This window comes from Girardinichthys multiradiatus, chromosome 4, assembly GCF_021462225.1.
Source record: "Girardinichthys multiradiatus isolate DD_20200921_A chromosome 4, DD_fGirMul_XY1, whole genome shotgun sequence".
NCBI classification, from domain to species: Eukaryota; Metazoa; Chordata; class Actinopteri; order Cyprinodontiformes; family Goodeidae; genus Girardinichthys; species Girardinichthys multiradiatus.
In genome coordinates this window covers 25,982,138-26,000,651 of record NC_061797.1, presented here as the reverse complement: position 1 = coordinate 26,000,651, position 18,514 = coordinate 25,982,138, and the positions used below count along the sequence as shown (strand labels likewise).

General features: G+C 39.3%; 1 protein-coding gene across 5 annotated transcripts in view; it reads right to left on the bottom strand.

Annotated features, from left to right (window-relative positions):
- The window catches only part of tub (TUB bipartite transcription factor), an 84,651-nt gene that overhangs the window by 32,363 nt on the left and 33,774 nt on the right, over window positions 1–18,514 (bottom strand). For 4 of the 5 annotated variants that reach the window (XM_047363581.1, XM_047363584.1, XM_047363585.1 and 1 more), the window contains exon 2: window positions 168–219. In XM_047363581.1, the coding sequence (XP_047219537.1) occupies window positions 168–219 (52 nt within the window). Of the gene's footprint in view, window positions 1–167; window positions 220–8,154; window positions 8,737–18,514 lie in introns of those variants that run through there. The other variant, XM_047363583.1, reaches the window with a different exon arrangement.

The window sequence follows — 18,514 nt, the reverse complement described above, 5'->3', positions numbered from 1 at the left end:
AAGCCCTTTAGAGAGTTAACCAATTCCACAGTGGATTTTGACTTTAGGTTGGCTGATGGAGCAGTAAGAGCTTTTGATGATTAGTCTGTCCTGCTGTAACTGTTTTTAGTTTTTCCTCTTTATGTGACTCCGTTCTCAGAGCTGTGAGAAAAACATCTAAGGCTCACCTGTCTGTCCAGTTTCTGCTGCCGGAGGTTTGTCCCCTCATCGTCTAAAGTGCTACAGTGAAATGAACAGAAGAAGAAGAACCAGGTTAGAATAAATGTTTGTTAGAAACAAGGATAACTTCATGAACAGTGCTGTAAAACAGTATTTGACCGCTTCTCTGATTTCTTCTTTTAGTTTTTCTGTCACGCTGAAATGTTTCTGATCATCAAGCAAATTTCTATATCAGACAAAGAAAGAGTAAATAGAAAAAGCTCTTTCCAAAAATCATTTGTTAAAAGATGGAGGCTATCCAATCCAGCCTGGCCCCGTTTGAAAAAGTAATTACCCCCATTGTTAAAAAAAAAGTGTGATCAACAACATTTCTTGAGTTTAGTTTCACTAGCCACATGTGAGCCTGGGAGCGGTAGAATCAAGATGTCACTTAAACAGAACCTGCCTACAAATCATACCCTGATCCAAAGAAATTAAAAAAAAAAAAAAAAAAAAGAGAAACAAAGTATATAGCACCTATCAGTTTGAAAAAGGTTACAGAGCCATTTCCAGGGCTTTTGAACTCCAGTGCACTACTGTGAGAACCATTATAAACAAGTGGAGGAAACATAGAACAGTGGTGAACCTTCCCAAGAGTGACTGTCTTTAGTTATTCCAAAAGTTAGTTCAGTTCAGTTCAGTAATATTAGTTCTGCAAAGTCCTGCTAATGTCCTGTTTTCTTTTTGTATGTTCAAGCATCTGAAGCTAGAAGGACTCCAGCCTTTAAGGACTGCAGTTTGACACCCCAAAACAATATTTGAAGCACTGCAGGCATCACTTGCTTCAGTTAAGGTCAGTGTTCATGATTCAACAATAAGAGTAGACTTTAGACTAGGCCCATTTGGGAAGAGAATGGGCATCCATGGGAGAGTTCCATGGCCCAAACCATTGCTAATAAAAAGATGATCCCCAAAACGAAGCACAGAAGAATTTCTTTCTCCCCCATCGGGTCAGGTTGGTTTGGATACCTTTTTGTCCTAAAACTACGTTTTGTATTTGCTCTAGTTATCTTTGTCTGATATTAAACTTTGTATGATTATCTTAAACATTTAGGTGTGACAAAAAAAGAAAATACAAACAAATCTGTATGGGGGCAAATGCTTTTCTCATGCTACCATAGCTGTACTTTATCTCTGTCTGAATAAAGGTAATGTACCTGCCAAGATAAAAGTTCCTATAGCATAATTTAGCTCATTAGGACTTCAGTTAGTTTTAGAAATGATTCAGGATAGGATTTTATACAAATCTGAATCATAACATTCTTAACATGAAAATTCTGACTGGATCAGACAAATGTGTAACATTTTACTAAAAACTGTACATTGATCAAATGACATTAAAAAATTAGATCTGATAAAAACATAGAAAAAAACTGAGTCATCTATCATGATTCATACAACTGTTGCATTTACTGTGTCATGGTGGGTTTTGAGGGTGGACCGAAGCGTAGACAGGAGCTTGGCAGCAGCATTGTTAATCGGTCTTCAGTTTATTTCACAGGTTAAGACGAAGCGAACATAACGAATCATTCAGCAGGTACAAGCTTGAGACTGTCCAAACTTACTTGAGAAGTCTGCAGGAACGTAGCAAACACTGAACGTAATCAGGTAATGTGATCGGGAGGAACCAGCAAAGGACAATAAAACAAAACCAACTAATATACTGAGGGAGAACAAAGGCAGGTAATCAAAGGAACTAAGAACAGGTGAGACAAGGAGGCAGAGGGAGCAGGTGAACCTAATAAAACTAAAGCATGAGGAAAGGGACTAATTAACACGACACTGAGCAAACCTAAATGAAACTATAGACCAAGATAAATAAAGCATAAGAATCAAGAATAAACATGAACTAAAGGAAACTGAGAAAACGGAGGGAAAACAACAACCTAAGAACTAGCAACACCATAAAGAAACCCTGACTACAAAAGTAAACAAACCTAAACCACACTGACTGAATAGACTGGAAGGGAAGCAGAGAACATGAGGACTAGAATGTAAACAAACAAAATGTAAAGAATAAGTAAACACAACCTAACCAGAGGGGCTGGAGAATAAAGCTAAACTAGAGGAACTAAACAAGAAAGGAGTACAACTAGAACTAGAACTGGAAAAAATACCAAACCATAAATAAACACAAAGATACTGAACAGGAAACTGAACTAGGAAATACAAGGAAACCAGAGAACTACAATAATAAATAATAATAACAATAACACAGACAAAACCATACTAAGTCAAAACTAAGAAAGCAACAATAATCAAAGGAGCAATTAACGAGGAGAGTGACAACACTAGGAGGGAATAAACAATCAGGAGTGAGAGGAAGTAACCAAAACAACCATGACTACCAAAATACTAAATATAAACATAAAAAGTGACTAAACAGAAACAAAGTCCAAACCCTGACATACTGTCATTTTCCACCCAAAATAAATCTACCAATTACTATTTTCTGAAAATGACTTGACATATACAAGTTGAATATTAATAAAACAATGTAAGAAAGCACATAAACCTAAATAAAATTTAAAAAAAAAATTTAAAAACAGGGACTCAGGTTTTCACCACAGAGGGAATATATCATAGTGGGCAATATAAACACCAGTTCTAAAAGTCAGTTTAGAGTCACAAAATTCATTACCAATGCACAAGTGCATACAAACGTCAGACAAAAAGGCCAGCACAGCTGAGGTTTCAGTCCTCTGCACATCCAACCATGACTCTGCATTATCACTCACCTGATTTATACTTTATATCTGCCACCTCTGGATGGGTGGATTTAGGATGGATGGATGATTTACTCTGGATCATTGTATTAGAAAAATAAGATTCTTTGCGCCATCTACCACCACACATAAAATAAGAAACTATTTCTGAATTCTGATGGTTTGATTTCTTAAACACAACATATCTCTGCAGCATTTAATATCAGATGCATTAGAAGGTTTCAGGGGTTTGACAGGCAAACTGAGCAACATGCCCAATATGTGACACATATCCAATCTCAGCCTTGTACAAATGATTAAAAATGATTCCTGTGACCGTTTTGCATGAAAACACTTCTGAGTTTTGTCTTTATATGTGTGATCACCACTGCTGATTTTCTGGTGCACTGTTATGCTACAGTCAGCCAAACATAGCCAGCCTTCTAAAGGCCACACACAATTGTGTAGAATAGAAAGTCTTCTGATGGCAGGGTTGTCTTGTTTAATATAAAGGCTGTGGCTCTTTGCATTTGTTATATTCTAACACTTAGTTAGGAACTGGCTCTAAAATTTGGGAAAATAAAACACGGTAATTTACCGGAAATGCAAAACTTAAAGGCAGAAAGTTACATTTAAAGTGAGATGAAAATAACCAAAAAATATTGTATTTAAAATGCTTTTTATTTGTCACTCTAGTTCAAGAAATCCCAATGATCCAACACAATTTGACTATTATTTCAGGGTTGTGGGGAGTCAACAGGAGATTGATAATCAGTCAAAGAAAAGATCATGATAAATAAAGAAAAAGCACATGTTTCTATATTTTATATTCTTACATTAAAGACAGAAAATAAATTAAATATTATTTATGTACTGAGAAATACAAGTATTTATTGGGTATTTGGTTTGACTCCGAGGACCTGTGGTTATGTACAACCTGTTTGCTTTATATACTCTTCTGCCCCACACTACACCCCCAAACTGGTGGGGAAAAAAATGATAATAATGACCACATTTACAGACCAGCTGACTTCAGGGACAAAATCTTGGGAATTTACAGATGAGACCAAAATACATAAAACCCTTGTTGGTTGAATACAATACCACTAACCATTTGATAGGAAGAAAAAATCTGAAATCAATGGGCACCAACTTATATTTTTTCACAGTTCTGGATTTGTCACAAGAATTATTTTCTCACTTATGTTTTACTGCTTAGGTTTATTTTCACCCTCACTGTAGGTTAACCATCTACAGTTGCTTCAGATGACCTCAAATAAAAGGGTTGTTAAATATATGACGCATAAATAGCAATTTCCACAAGATTCTTTCTGTGTCGTCCTCCTCCATCCTTGGCAATGAACCCCAACTCCTGACACTCAGAGCTTTGAGAGCTAATTTTCAACAGACTGTGCTCGTCTCCAACACAGAGTACTGTGACATGCATGTGTGAACAGCAAGGGCATAAAAAAGATTTTAAAAAGCCTTGAAAATTGCATGTTTCTTCATCTGGGAGTGCAGCTTGAGAGCAGAATAACTGAGAGAATTTATAGCAAAGTTCACCACAAAGTGTAAAATATGAGGAGCTCTGATACATTATGACATTTTGTCCCTGTCTGTTAAAGTCTTCCCCGAATCAGCAGCGTTTAATTTAAACTGTCCATCAATGTAAGTTTGCTGTTTGCTCTGTCTGTGCTATTGGTACACGCACGACTCAGTAAAACTCATCAGATGGAGAAAATAAAACACAGATCAAGCTCAATACAATGACAATAAAATCTAATTATGAACGTATTTGTGACAATGTGTGTTCCACAAACACAGTTAGACTTTAACTAATGCCACTATAATGTTGTTAAAGATTCTCCCTGCAGACAAAAAACAGCACTTAATTTCAAAAGCTTTGTGCTTTATCTTTGTTGTTATAAAATGTTTAGGAAAGTTTTTTTCTATGACAGAAACTATACAGCTCTTACATAAGAAACTTTGGACTTTAAATGAAGCTGAATAACGAAAGTTTACAGCAATTTTCACATAACGTCCAGCATGCTGTCAAAGTCTGTATTACTGTAGGTAAACAGGATATTTATGCAGCACAAGTGATTAGACATTGTTTTGCCTCCCTGCATCCAGTTTTCCCTTCAGAGCTTTTTAATCACCTGCGACAAACTCACTCATTGTCCTTCCAGCTCTTGTAGCTGAGCATCATGCAGAGGCCTCTGAGAAAAACCTCAGCCACCTTAATTAAAAAGATTTATGCAGAAGATTCGGAGGCAAGGAACCAGAGCAGGGGAGAAAAGATGAAAGACTGAAAGGTAGAGGTGTCCCTTGATGTGTGATGAACGGGTAGAAATTATGTTAGGTTTTCTACCACCATCAGATAAACCATAATAGTTTTTATTTTTTAACATGCATTTAGGTTTCATTGTGAAAATACAGATTTTCTACATGTAGTTCTCAAGTCTCGTAGGATTTGTCATTTCTTTTGTCATTATTATGTTACCTATTTGCTATATAGTTGTATCTGTAAAGAAATGTTTTTCTTGTTAAATATCGAGGAGATATGGATCAAGGTAAACTCTCTAAAAGAAATATGGTCAGATAAAATTATATCACAGCTGCTGGTAAAACTCTCAAGAATGAGGTTTTCAGACTGATTATAGAAATTATAGGAAAAATGGAGGCTGTGGTACTCACAGCACCGCCAACAATATTCATAAATGTGAGACATGTTCTGAAGAAGCAGCAGTTCAGGAGAAGAAAAGGACAATTTTTCTTTGAATGAACTATATGCCCTTCTTGGCATTCTCAGCGCCATTATGGGCAAGGAGAGGAATATGTTATTCTAAAGGTCTGGTTCATTATGAAAGAAAAGTGGAACTGGCAGAATGCAGCAACCCCATTTGAACTGAGTCTCCAGATGCTACCGGGTCTTTGGTGTAAAAATGATCTTCTTTTAAAGCTGGTTTATGGTTTGCCAGGCTGCTAAACTGGTTGCATAACAATCATGAGCTTCTTGTCATCCTGCCCATTTTAAATAAATGTCAGCAGCATCTGAAAAAAGGTCTATTTATTGTAGTTCTTAAGCATTTAATTCCTCTGTGAAAGCATGAAAGAGACATTGGAGTCTCTCAGGTAAAGCATTGGTCAGTAAATTTTCAGCATGCTGCAGATGACAAAACCCACGCAGTCGCAATAAAAATATATTTACTGCCCACTTTCTGTCACACATGCTGACAAAGGACTCCGTTTCTGCAATTAGAGAATTGGGAGGGAAGACGGGAAGATAATGACACAAACATGGCTGGACTGGTACAGGTCAAACAGCTCTTCAATGTGAAAATAGTCTCTGGTCACTGGTGACGGTTGGTTTTCACAATGCTTCACTAAAACTCCAAAAGGAAGCTGTGCATCTGATCTAACACAAAGTGGACAAGCTCAGTATATGGATGTGATATGGCACTTTTACCTGTTCTGAATGGGCCTGCAAAACAACCAGAAAGTTTGAAATAGTTAACAGAACATTAACAAGGCCTTGTTGGGCTCTGTGTTGCAACTGCACAGTGGAAAGTATGCTGTTAAATACCTTCACAGTGTCAGATAAATGAAATTTTAACTTTTTGTGTCAAGATCCAAATCTTCTGATGTGCAGAATAATATCCATGTGAACCATGTTATCTATGCTACAATGGAAAATTTTATTTAGAATTTAAACTCCTGAAATTTACAATTTGGTTATTTTGGACTTAAATATTGATTCTGAATCCATTAAAATTTAAATTGAAAAAGTGGAGTTTGACTAGCCAGACACCTTTAAAATAGCCTACATCACCAGTTTTCACACATTATGTGTCTCTGCATGACTCAAAAGAGGGCTTAATTTTTCATTTGCATGGTGCCAGCCATGAAATTTGATGGTGTAAAGGAAAAAATAAATCTGATGTGGACAGCGTATATGTTAATTGACCTTGAAGGAGAGAAGGAAACTAATAAAGCTTGCTGTTTAATATGATTTCTTTCACAAAGCAACACTGGATAAGAATTATGTAGAATAAAATAGGACTGGAGGGATGTTTTCGACACAAAAACAGTTTCTCCACTTCTGTCCTTGTGAGCTGGGAGTTCATCTTCACAAATACAGAGTAAGAGAATTAGCCCTTCAAAGCTAAAAATGCTAATCTGGTGAATTCGCTCCCAGCAGAGAAGAACCACTGTGCAACGAGGACTGTTTCTTTTTGTGCACTTCAGATCTGCATCCATCTTTTGTTGATTTCTGTGAATGCATGTGCTCTGTATTTGTGTGAGAGGACTGAGCCACAGAGGGCTGCTGTTTCCTTAACCTCTGCACAGAGGGCATGGCATTTTTTTAGTGGCAGCTTCAAATGAAGCTCAGTGAAGACTTGAACACCTCTCGGCTTAAAAACAATCCACATTAATGTTAACATCAGCTTTGCAGCAACAGTTTCCTCTTTAATTTGTGTGTTGAGAACAGAAGTTAATAAAAGAGTATGTTGTTGCTGTTTTATATGGTGATCATCTAAAGACAGGTGTACATGTAATTTTAAATTCACAATAAAGTCACACACAGATTGTATTTGCATCTTATAGCAACCACAAGCCAATGGCATCAAAGCAAGCAGGGGAAACCATGGCAATAGGTCCTCAATCAGAGTCAGCATACTCATATTGCACTTGAAATGATGACAACATCTACAGTTTTGAAAGCAGGAGGCTGTAAGCTCATTAGGATTCCGATATGTTTGTTATTTGCAAGAAAATAATTTTGTTATCGTGGACAAATGTCAAGAGTTCATCATATGTAGTAGTAAAGCTCCAGGTGGTACATATGTAACACGCAAGAGACATTTTTATGCAAAATGGAAGGAACTTACACAAAATAAACCAAAAATCATGTGGATACATGACTGTAGTTCTGCAGTTGAAATCCATGACACACCAACTAAAATACAGTTTAATGAGACGTGTTCACTCAGAAAACAAAGGCAAACATTTTTCTTACCAGTATTCTCTAACTTATTTCATACTGATATAAAATTATACATCTAGGTTACACATTTTTCACTAAACACAGTCCAATTTACATCACTCTTAATTTGATTTTAGTACTATATTCCTCTTATCATTCTAATCATCTCTCACATCTCGATGCACACACAGATACACACATATTTTCCTTCATAAGATGAATGCGATGTTCCTTTTGAGTGCTCTCGAGAACGTGCTACAGTACCTGTAGGGAATCCAGTCAGAGGAGTACTTGGAGCTCATTCTGTACTGACTGCTGATGCCTTTCCTGCGAGGCTGACGGCCTGCAACAACCAGCGAGAGTGGCTATGAGGTTTGAGCACGGCGATCACAGCCACAGAGCCCACATCTCCTGTTCATCCTCTGCATTCAGCTCTCTGCTTCCAGCCTGCCTGTGTATCTTTGCCTCTCCTCTAACTGTAGAGCAGTGGGTAATTTTAACAATCCACTCAGACGGCTGCACGCCGAGCGCATGAAATACCCGTTTCTTCTTGACCATGCGTATGACTCCAGTCAATGTCTCTCCTCTTCTCTTCTTCCATTCGCTACCTCTTCCCTTGCTCTGTGCTGGCTCTCTTCCCTCTCTCTTACACTGTAGTCCGAATCTCCCTCCGCTTCTTTTGCTTTAAATCCCCCCTCCTCCCCTTCTTTATTCCCAATCCAAATCCAGCTCTCTGCCTGTTTGCCCCGATCAAATTCCCGTTATCTGTCTTGCAGCATCACCTGCAGCAGCAACAGCAAAAGGGGGGCAGAGATCGCCCTCTGCTTTGCTTCTTTAAAAATCCCACCATGCTATTTCTATACAGTGCCACCCACTCATTCTAGTACTACCCTCCACCCTTTCTTTCTGCACTCTGCATCTTTCTTGTGTCCTATCTGTGCTGCACAAAGCATGTAAAGCAGGGGCTGGGATGTGTTTCCTGGGCCATAATTTATTTATTCGCAGCAAAGAAGCATTAGCATATGAGTGTGGCAACCAGTGCCAACAGCCTTTAATTCAGCACTTTCCACAGTTAGACAAAGGCACTCTGTGATAGTGCCACAGCTCAGAAGCTCGCTCTGCACACATCTGCTTCCGCCCTCCCTCTGCCACCCCTCACTGTCTCTACACAAACACACACCGCTTACTGTGCTCTCGGGGTTATTCAGGAGTCCATCTATAGGCAGTTAAACCTCACAGCTTCCCTGCAACGACGCTGGATTACAAGGAGTCAATTCATGTCAGGTCTATAAAGCCAGCAAATTCATTGTAACTGTGTGATGGGCATGCATTGATCTCTGTTCAGTTTATTTTTTAAATAACCTCAGGGAGCAAGATCTTTTTACATAAATCTATATATATATATATGTATATATATTTATATATATATATATGTATATATATATATATACAGTACAGACCAGAATTTTGGACACCCCTTCTCATTCAACGAGTTTTCTTTATTTTCATGACTATGAATATTGTAGCTTCACACTGAAGGCATCAAAACTATGAATTAACACATGTGGAATTATATACTGAACAAGAAAGTGTGAAACAACTGAAAATATGTCTTATATTCTAGGTTCTTCAAAGTAGCACCTTTTGCTTTGATTACTGCTCCGAACACTCTTGGCATTCTGTTGATGAGCTTCAAGAGGTAGTCACCTGAAATGGTTTTCCAACAGTCTTGAAGAAGTTCCCAGAGATGCTTAGCACTTGTTGGCCCATTTGCCTTCACTCTGTGGTCCAGCTCACCCCAAACCATCTCGATTGGGTTCAGGTCCGGTGAGTGTGGAGGCCAGGTCATCTGGCGCAGCACCCCATCACTCTCCTTTTTGGTCAAATAGCCCTTACACAGCCTGGAGGTGTGTTTGGGGTCATTGTCCTGTTGAAAAATAACGATGGTCCAACTAAACGCAAACCGGATGGAATAGCATGCCGCTGCAAGATTCTGTGGTAGCCATGCTGGTTCAGTATGCCTTCAATTTTGAATAAATCCCCAACAGTGTCACCAGCAAAGCACCCCCACACCATTACACCTCCTCCTCCATGCTTCACGGTGTTAACCAGGCATGTAGAGTCCATCCGTTCACCTTCTGCGCCGCAAAAGACACGGTGGTTGGAACCAAAGATCTCAAATTTGGACTCATCAGACCAAAGCACAGATTTCCACTGGTCTAATGTCCATTCTTTGTGTTCTTTAGCCCAAACAAGTCTCTTCTGCTTGTTGCCTGTCCTCAGCAGTTGTTTCCTAGCAGCTATTTTACCATGAAGGCCTGATTCACACAGTCTCCTCTTAACAGTTGTTCTAGAGATGTGTCTGCTGCTAGAACTCTGTGTGGCATTGACCTGTTCTCTAATCCGAGCTGCTGTTAACCTGGGATTTCTGAGGCTGGTGACTAGGATGAACTTATCGTCCGGAACAGAGGTGACTCTTGGTGTTCCTTTCCTGGGGCGGTCCTCATGTGAGCCAGTTTCTTTGTAGCGCTTGATGGATTTCGCGACTGCACTTGGGGACACTTTCAAAGTTTTCCCAATTTTTCAGACTGACTGACCTTCATTTCTTAAAGTAATGATGGCCACTCGTTTTTCTTTACTTAGCTTCTTTTTTCTTGCCATAATACAAATTCCAACAGTCTATTCAGTAGGACTATCAGCTGTGTGCTGTATCCACCTCCTGCACAACACAACTGATGGTCCCAACCCCATTTATAAGGCTTGAAATCCCACACCTGTGAAGTGAAAACCATTTCAGGTGACTACCTCTTGAAGCTCATCAACAGAATGCCAAGAGTGTGCGGAGCAGTAATCAAAGCAAAAGGTGGCTACTTTGAAGAACCTAGAATATAAGACATATTTTCAGTTGTTTCACACTTTTGTGTTCAGTATATAATTCCACATGTGTTAATTCATAGTTTTGATGCCTAACAAGTGCATTCACGTTTGGGCACAAATCACTTAAAACAGCTGAGCTACATCTTACATCGCAAAGTCCCTTTTTTTCAAGGTCAGAGTGCAAGTCAGGTGCAGATCCAGATAAATGCACCTTAAGATGGCTCATTTAGAAAGCATTCTTCATTTTACCCCAGTTATTTATCAATGCTTAAAATCAAACATCACTTATCGAGTCTAGTGGCTGTGTCAGGATGTGATGTTTTGTACTCTGTTTGTGGTTTTGTGTTTTTGTTTACCTTTTAGTTAGATGTTCTTACTTGTGTTTTGTATTCATGTTAGTTGTGGTTTCTGTTTTGGGTTATATTCTGCCCCCCAGTTTGCTCTCCTATTTCCCTTGGCGTTGCTTTCCTGTTTATTTTCTTAGAATGGTTTCCTTATGATTATTATTATTATTTCTCTTAATTCTCTGGTTCCCTTACACTCTCATTTATTACTTTCCTTTCTGTTACTCCTATCGTCATTTGTTTTCCCCTTTTTAGTTATTACTCAATTTAAGTTTCCTTTATTCTCCAGTTCTTCTTAGCTTTGTTCCTCTAGTTCTTCTTTGGTTCCCATCCTCTCCTTTATAGGTTAGCTCTAGTTATTGTTTACTAAGGTTTCTTTACTTTTGTAGTCTGGGTTTCCTTATGGTTTCTGTTTTGCTAAGTGCTTAGGTTGTTGTGTTCCCTCCAGTTTCTCAGTTTCCTTCAGTTCATGTTTATCCTTGATTCTTATGTTTTATTTATCTTTGTTTATAGTTTTGTTTTTGGTTTGCTCGGTATCTTGTTAATTACTTGTCTTTAGTCTCTCTCCTCATGCTTTGGTTTTATTAGGTTCACCTGTTCCCTCTGCCTTCCTGCCTCCTTGCCTCACTTGTCCTTAGTTCCTTTGATTACCTGCCTTTGTTCTCTCTCTGCATATTAGTTGGTTTTGTTTCATTGTTCCCTGCTGGTTCCTCTGTTTGTCTATACTCAGTTCTGCCTGTTCACTACACCAGTACTTAGTTCGGTGTTTGCTTCGTTCCTGCAATGAGTACACATGTAAGTTTTGGATTCACTCATGTTTGTACCTGCAGTGTTGTCATTATGTTTTTTGGAATCCTTTAAATAAAGCGGAAGACTGCTTTTTTGAGATGCTGCATCCAAGCCCTTGTCTGCACTTTGGTCCACACCAACACCGCACCTTGACAGGCTGATTGTCAAATTTAACAGGCAGGAAATTAAAACAGGTGTGAAAGCCAGCTGAACCCTAAAACGGAATAAAAACCAAATGTGTGAAAACTGCACAAATTTCCCCCTCTAAATCCTTAAACATATTGCTGGGCTTATTACTAAAGACTCTGTTCTGTTAAGACCTCCTTGCTGTCATTAGTTGATCTTTATCTCCAGTCACATTTCTTCTTTAAAATTCAAGTCAGGACTTCAAAACTGTAATATTATTTCCAGTCAAATAAAACGGTAAAATGAAAAGACCTAAAGCTAAATCTGCCAGGGGTATTTCCAATTTATGTTTTAAGTATATGTTAGATTTGTGCTTCTAAATTAGATCTAAGGGTTGAGTATAAATGTGCATGATTTATGTGTTCAAGCTGGCAAAAATGATTGACAGAAGGTTTAGTCAAGGTATACTTAATTTGTCATTGGAGTTGAAATGGGCTACAGGCCCCTGCAGAGCCAAATCATGGTAAAGCGGGTATAAGAGACGACGGAACGAACATATGACTCTAACACAGATAAAAGGTTAAGTTAGTTCTGGTAATTAAATCTGTCTGACATTTGTAGTTTACAGCGATCCATTGATCAACTTTTTAGAACAAATAAGCCTTCTCTTTTGTTACCAAAACAGCTCTTGTCCAGTAGGTGTATGGACTGAGTGTGCATTGTAGTATGTGCTTTTAGAAGATTTAATTTAAATGTTAAAATCTGATTGTGGACACCAGGAGAGCAGCTCGAACTCTTAGTTGTATTCCTAATGGCATTTTTAGTCAGTTTTTATGGCAGCCACTACTGTAGAGCAGATGGATGCATGCAAATGCAACCTTACCCAACACAGCACTGTATGGCAAATAGATGGGCAGCTGTATTACCAAAGGGTGGAATTTTATATAAAATTATACCTGATACAGATTAAAACACTAGGGAGCTGTGGTGAAGAAATAGATGCAGGCAATAACCTGTATGCCATTGTTAGTCAAGCTCAGCAGCCTCCTTAACATTTAATGGTGAAGGAAAGTCTTTGAAGTTTGGCTGCAGTTGTAAGAGAATTGAGAGTGGGTGGAAGACTAACTAACTTAACTTATTGTTCTCCCTACTTTTATTTCTGCCCCTGTGGGCTAACAGCCAGCATGAAACAACAAAACGATAAGATCCCCTTGACAAATTAAATTTTTCCAGGCCTACATTTTGTCCAGTTTTCTCAGAGGCATTTTACTGTTGGTAACAAGAGGCCAGCAGGACCATTAATTATAATAATGGACCTGGCATAAAGAAACACTGATGTGAAAATGGATATCTGGCTTATTTCTGCCTGTCTAAGTCAAAATGATTGAAACACAGCTGCACAGCCCACAGCTTTAATAACACAGCAGTCTCACCAGCGAAACCGCAGATGTACCAACTGATGAGCGACCTTTCCATCCGTGTGCATTAAATGCTAATAAGTATATGTTAATCTACTGAAATCATTGTAGACAACCCTCTTATATTCACATATGCACAACCTGCTGAATCGAGAAAGTCTGTTTACACCATACATGTTATTTTGTGTTTCTTTTCTTATCTATGACAGTGGTTCTCTGTATTATGGAGTACAAAGGTTTATCTTCGCCAGGATCCATTCTGTGGACTTCAGCTCTGCCTTCAGCACCATCAACCCAGGCATCCTCCAACAGAAGCTAACGCAGATCACTGTGCTCACTGTCACCTGTCAGTGGACAGGCAACAGCAGGTGAGGCTGAGGGTCATCTGCTCTGGAACAAGGACCATATCCCAGCTGCACGTCTCCAAATATGGCTGAACCTCAAGGGACCCATCTGTGAAACTTCTGATGTTTACAGATGACACCACTGTTATCAGTCTGACCCAAGATGGCAATGAGCCCGTGTACAGACAAGGCCCTGTCCCAATACTTGCACTCCCACCCTTGTGTCCCTGAATTTCACGTTCCAGTTGATGGGTTCGAGTGCGTAGAGTGTCCCAATTCTCCAGAGTGGTCCTTAGCCCCGCCCCCTTTGTGCCCTCAATCCATACTTTGGCGAAGCCCACATATAAGCGGACTTCGCCGAAGTATATCACGCACAATTCACTGCTGCAGATGACGTTCTGAGCAAAAAACAATTACAACCATCAATGTAATCAGCCATCAAATTAGAATAGTAAGAACTGCGTAAACTTTATTCAGCAAGCTGACAAATATATGTTGTTTACTGGTTTTCCAGGCTCAACATTTTAAGATACCACTGGCTTCAGAGTGAATCTGGGCAGTCAGTAGTCCATAACACTGAAGTTACCTTTCAAACAAACACTGGTATGGCGAGAGTCTGGTGTATAAGCCTCCTTTTTTAGCAGCAAGACTGCGAAAACAGCACCGGTTCCCACCCTTTTTGATGTTGCAGTTATGGTGCAGAGATGCAAGTCGATGATGTAATGCCCTGCTGTCCCAATTCTACAATTTTGCACGCTTGTAACCTGCGCACTTCAACCCCTACGTGCAAATGTAGAAAGTACACACTTCATAGAGGGACGTAGGATGTATTGTGGGTATTGGGACAGGGCCAGGGTGTGGTTTGGCTGGTCCACTGGTGCAGTCGTAACCACGTGGAGCTTAACCTGCTCCGTACTGTGGAGGTGATGGTGGACTTCTGGAGAATTACCCCTATTACTCCCTCTCCTCACCATCCACAGCAACACAGTGTCTACTGTGGATTACTTCTTATTGGTAGGGACCACCCTTTCTCAGGACCTGACCACATAGAGTAGGCTGAAAAATTATTGATGTTAGTAAATTCGAGAACAGATAAGTAACAAATTAATTGGGGCCTGCCATAGCAATGCATAGGAGAGCAGTGCATTGCGAAGCATTGCATAGCAGGCACCTATTACTATTCACCTGGTCAAAAACTATCCACTTAATGCGGCCCGAACCGCAGCGCGCACCCCCACAATATATACATCAAAACGTCCGGCTCGGTCCCGGGAGGTGTGCTATTACTTTTATTGGCGTTTCGACTTACAATGGCGACGTAATTTACGAAAAACCACCCCCCAAAATCCCCCATAGGAATGAATGGAGTCAGGGCGGAGGAATCCTCAAAATTCACTGTTTTTGAGGCTTTGCTGTATCGCCATACTTACACCTAGAAACACAGTTTGACTTTCAGTTTGTAGAAAAATCCGCCGGCTCTTCAGAAATGAAAACAGTTTGTTGATAACTCCTACGGTTTCTCTAAAATTAGACTCCAAGCGACACAAAGTTTGCGAGAAAATCACACTCTAACAGTGGAGATGGCAGTTACTACAGCGTAGAAAGAGGGGATTTTTTAAGGAAAAATTAGTTTTAACTGGCACTCACGGCCACAGATTTCGCTCTAAAGTCACAATTTTCCGTCAGTTTGTAGGGCCGGGCCTCTGCTTTCACACAATAACTTCAAAATTGTTCAAAGTCTCATAGTTTTCTGTCAAAACACCCTCGATCGCCAAGAGTCATTAGATTTCTGTTGGCCTTCTCCCATGTATTTTCAATGAGAGCTTGACCTGTAATCCATGAGTGACACCATTTATTTCCATAATCCTATTTTATACTGTGAATGACATAGAGCTATGAAAATCTCCATGATTGGGGACAAGGGATAGCTGTCACCCACAGTTTAAAAAAATTTCAAATACCATGTACGGTTTCCCAGATATTAGACTTTGTTCGGGAGCATGTTCAGGCATTTTTGTCTTTTTTTCCATTTTCCTACTCTTTTCACCCAGTGTTGTGCCTTTATTATTATATTTTCAACAAAAATGTGTTAATATTCTCAATCCCCTGTCCGTTCTGATAAAAACGGTCCAAGAATGACATCGATCGCCCCTACGGTTTCCGAGTTATGGCCAGTCGTTCGGGAGCATGCGCCTCCATGTTATAATGCCTAGACCAGGGGAGACACAGAGTGAGGTGCTGCGTGAGTGAGAAACAGCAGGTGTCAAGTTACACTGACGCTCTTTGCTGATTGGCTGATTCATTCCTCACTGTTCTATTTATAGCTCTGTGTATCTCCTACTGTATATGTCTGGATGTGATTCTGTCTTTCTTTCTGCCTCTCTGTGTCTCACACTGGGACACACACCCACACACACACACACACCGACACACACATGCATGGATTACTATCTTTCTGAGGACTTTGCATTGACTTTCATTAATTTTCAGTCATTTCTATGGCTTAAACCTGACCCGACCCCTAAGCCTTTGACCATCTTCATAGGAGGCAACTACATGGCGGCCATGTTGTGCTGTTCCAACACCCAGACAACAGTGATTGACCCTAAAGGGCAATTTCTTTCATCAACCCTCCATGCTTACTATTGATTATTTAAAGCTTATAATAACATACACAATGGTTTTAGAATAGCAAGCATGTTCTATATAACTAATAGAAATAACCCAGACCTGAAAGGACAACCATGCTTGATTTTCAAAATAAGACAAAACATGCTCTACAAAATAAAAGCCTTTAAACAATAGATGATTGCAGGAGTGGGCTTCACACTACTCTTGGAGCTCACCCAGTATTGGAAATAGGACCATGTTGGCCTTTTAAAATAAAGCCTACTGAAACTTTCAAAATAAAAGCCTCAACCCCCCATAGTTACTATGGATTTTGTGAGCTCACAAGAGCATAGAAAATGATTTTTAAATAGCAAGCGGATTCTATTTAACCAATGCAACTAACCCAGACCTGAAAGTACAACCATGCTGGACTTTCAAAATAAAACAAAACATGCTCTACAAAATAAAAGCCTTTGCATTTTAAACAATAGATCATTTCAGGACTGGGCTTCACATTAATGTTGGAGCTCACCCAGTGTTGCCCATTTAAAATAAGGCTTACTGAAAATTTCAAAATAAAAGCCTCAGTCTTCCAGAGTTACTAGTAATTTTTTAAGGTGATTATTGCATACATAATGATTTTTAAATAACGGCCAGAGAAACTTTGTGGTCCCAGAAGCACGCACCAAGAGGCAGGCCCCGTCTAAATTTCTTCCGAAATGTTCTAGTTTACATCTTAATGCCTAAAAAAATGAATACAAGTTTTGGAATAGCCAAGTCAGATTCCAGACTTAAATCAATTCCTCTACAGAGATGTAAATGAAATAATCATTAGGAAAAAATGCTTTTTGTATGCACTCAGGCTGTCTTAGTCTCACATTGCTATTAGTTTGATGACCTGAAACATGTAAATATCACAAAAAAAGAAAGAAAAAAAAAATCTGAAGCAGGGCAAATACTTCACAGCACTGAATTTTACCACGTGGCGGCACTGTCACTGTCCTTTATGCCCACACCTGATATATATCTCTAGGTGTTTTTTTGACCCGCTGTTGGTGAAAGACAATGCTTCAGGTTCAGTATAAATCTGTGTTGTTACTAGATTATCTGTGATGTGTAGAGAATCCTGATTCAGCTCTTGAGTTTAGCAGCTTTTTTCAAACCATGATTCATGACTGAGTCATAGATAAGAACTGAATGGATTAAGAAGCAAACAAAAAAGCTTCCTCTGAAAATGGTCAGCCACTGGACTGAGACTGAAAAAAACAGCACCCAAAGTCCAAACTGAATTTCTAAAAGACCTTCAGAAAGCATGGAACCACTGATCACTACCACGTGACAGATTGCAGGAGAATTGTTTCATTTAGGCCCAATATAAAGAAATGAGGGGTTTGCACAGTATTGCATATACTTCTTTAAATATATTTCTTTGCTATTCTGGGATTATTCTATGCTGTTTCACACAATCAAACGTAATTACTTAAGGCCATGCAGCAAAGAGTGAGTTATATAGCTGACTTATATTCCAGTATATACTTGCATGCTAGACCCATGAACCATCCCTATACTGCCTTACTGCAGTATAGGGATGGCCAGAGGAGTTAATTTCTTCAAAAAAAAAAAAATCTTATTGATTACTGCTTTGCATACTCTTGGCATACTCTCGATGAGCTTCATGAGGCAGTAAAAAGAACTGGTTTTCTAACAGTCTTGAAGGAGTTCTTAAAGGTATACATGTTTATCACTAAACAACAGAGGTGACCCTATTAGGACTCAGCTAAAGAGTGAGTCACTGACTGAATCCAAATTACGTCATGTCACTCACAGGAGCTGCTGCCCTTCAGCCTGGAGTAAAGCCAGGGGATCAGGTTTGTGGAAGCAGAGAGAACCCTGGCTGCATCAGAACTGAGAAGATGGATGGTATTTAATAATGCTCGCCTGTTAAATTATGCACAGACATAAAACAGCTGAGCAACAAAAGAGAGATTCGCTTACAGTGGAATAGATGGTGCAACATCTTTTGAAAAATTGTAACTCGATGTTGAACAGAAATAAAAGGTTTTGTACACTTACACAGGCTCGACTGTGTGTGTGTGTGTGTGTGTGTGTGTGTATG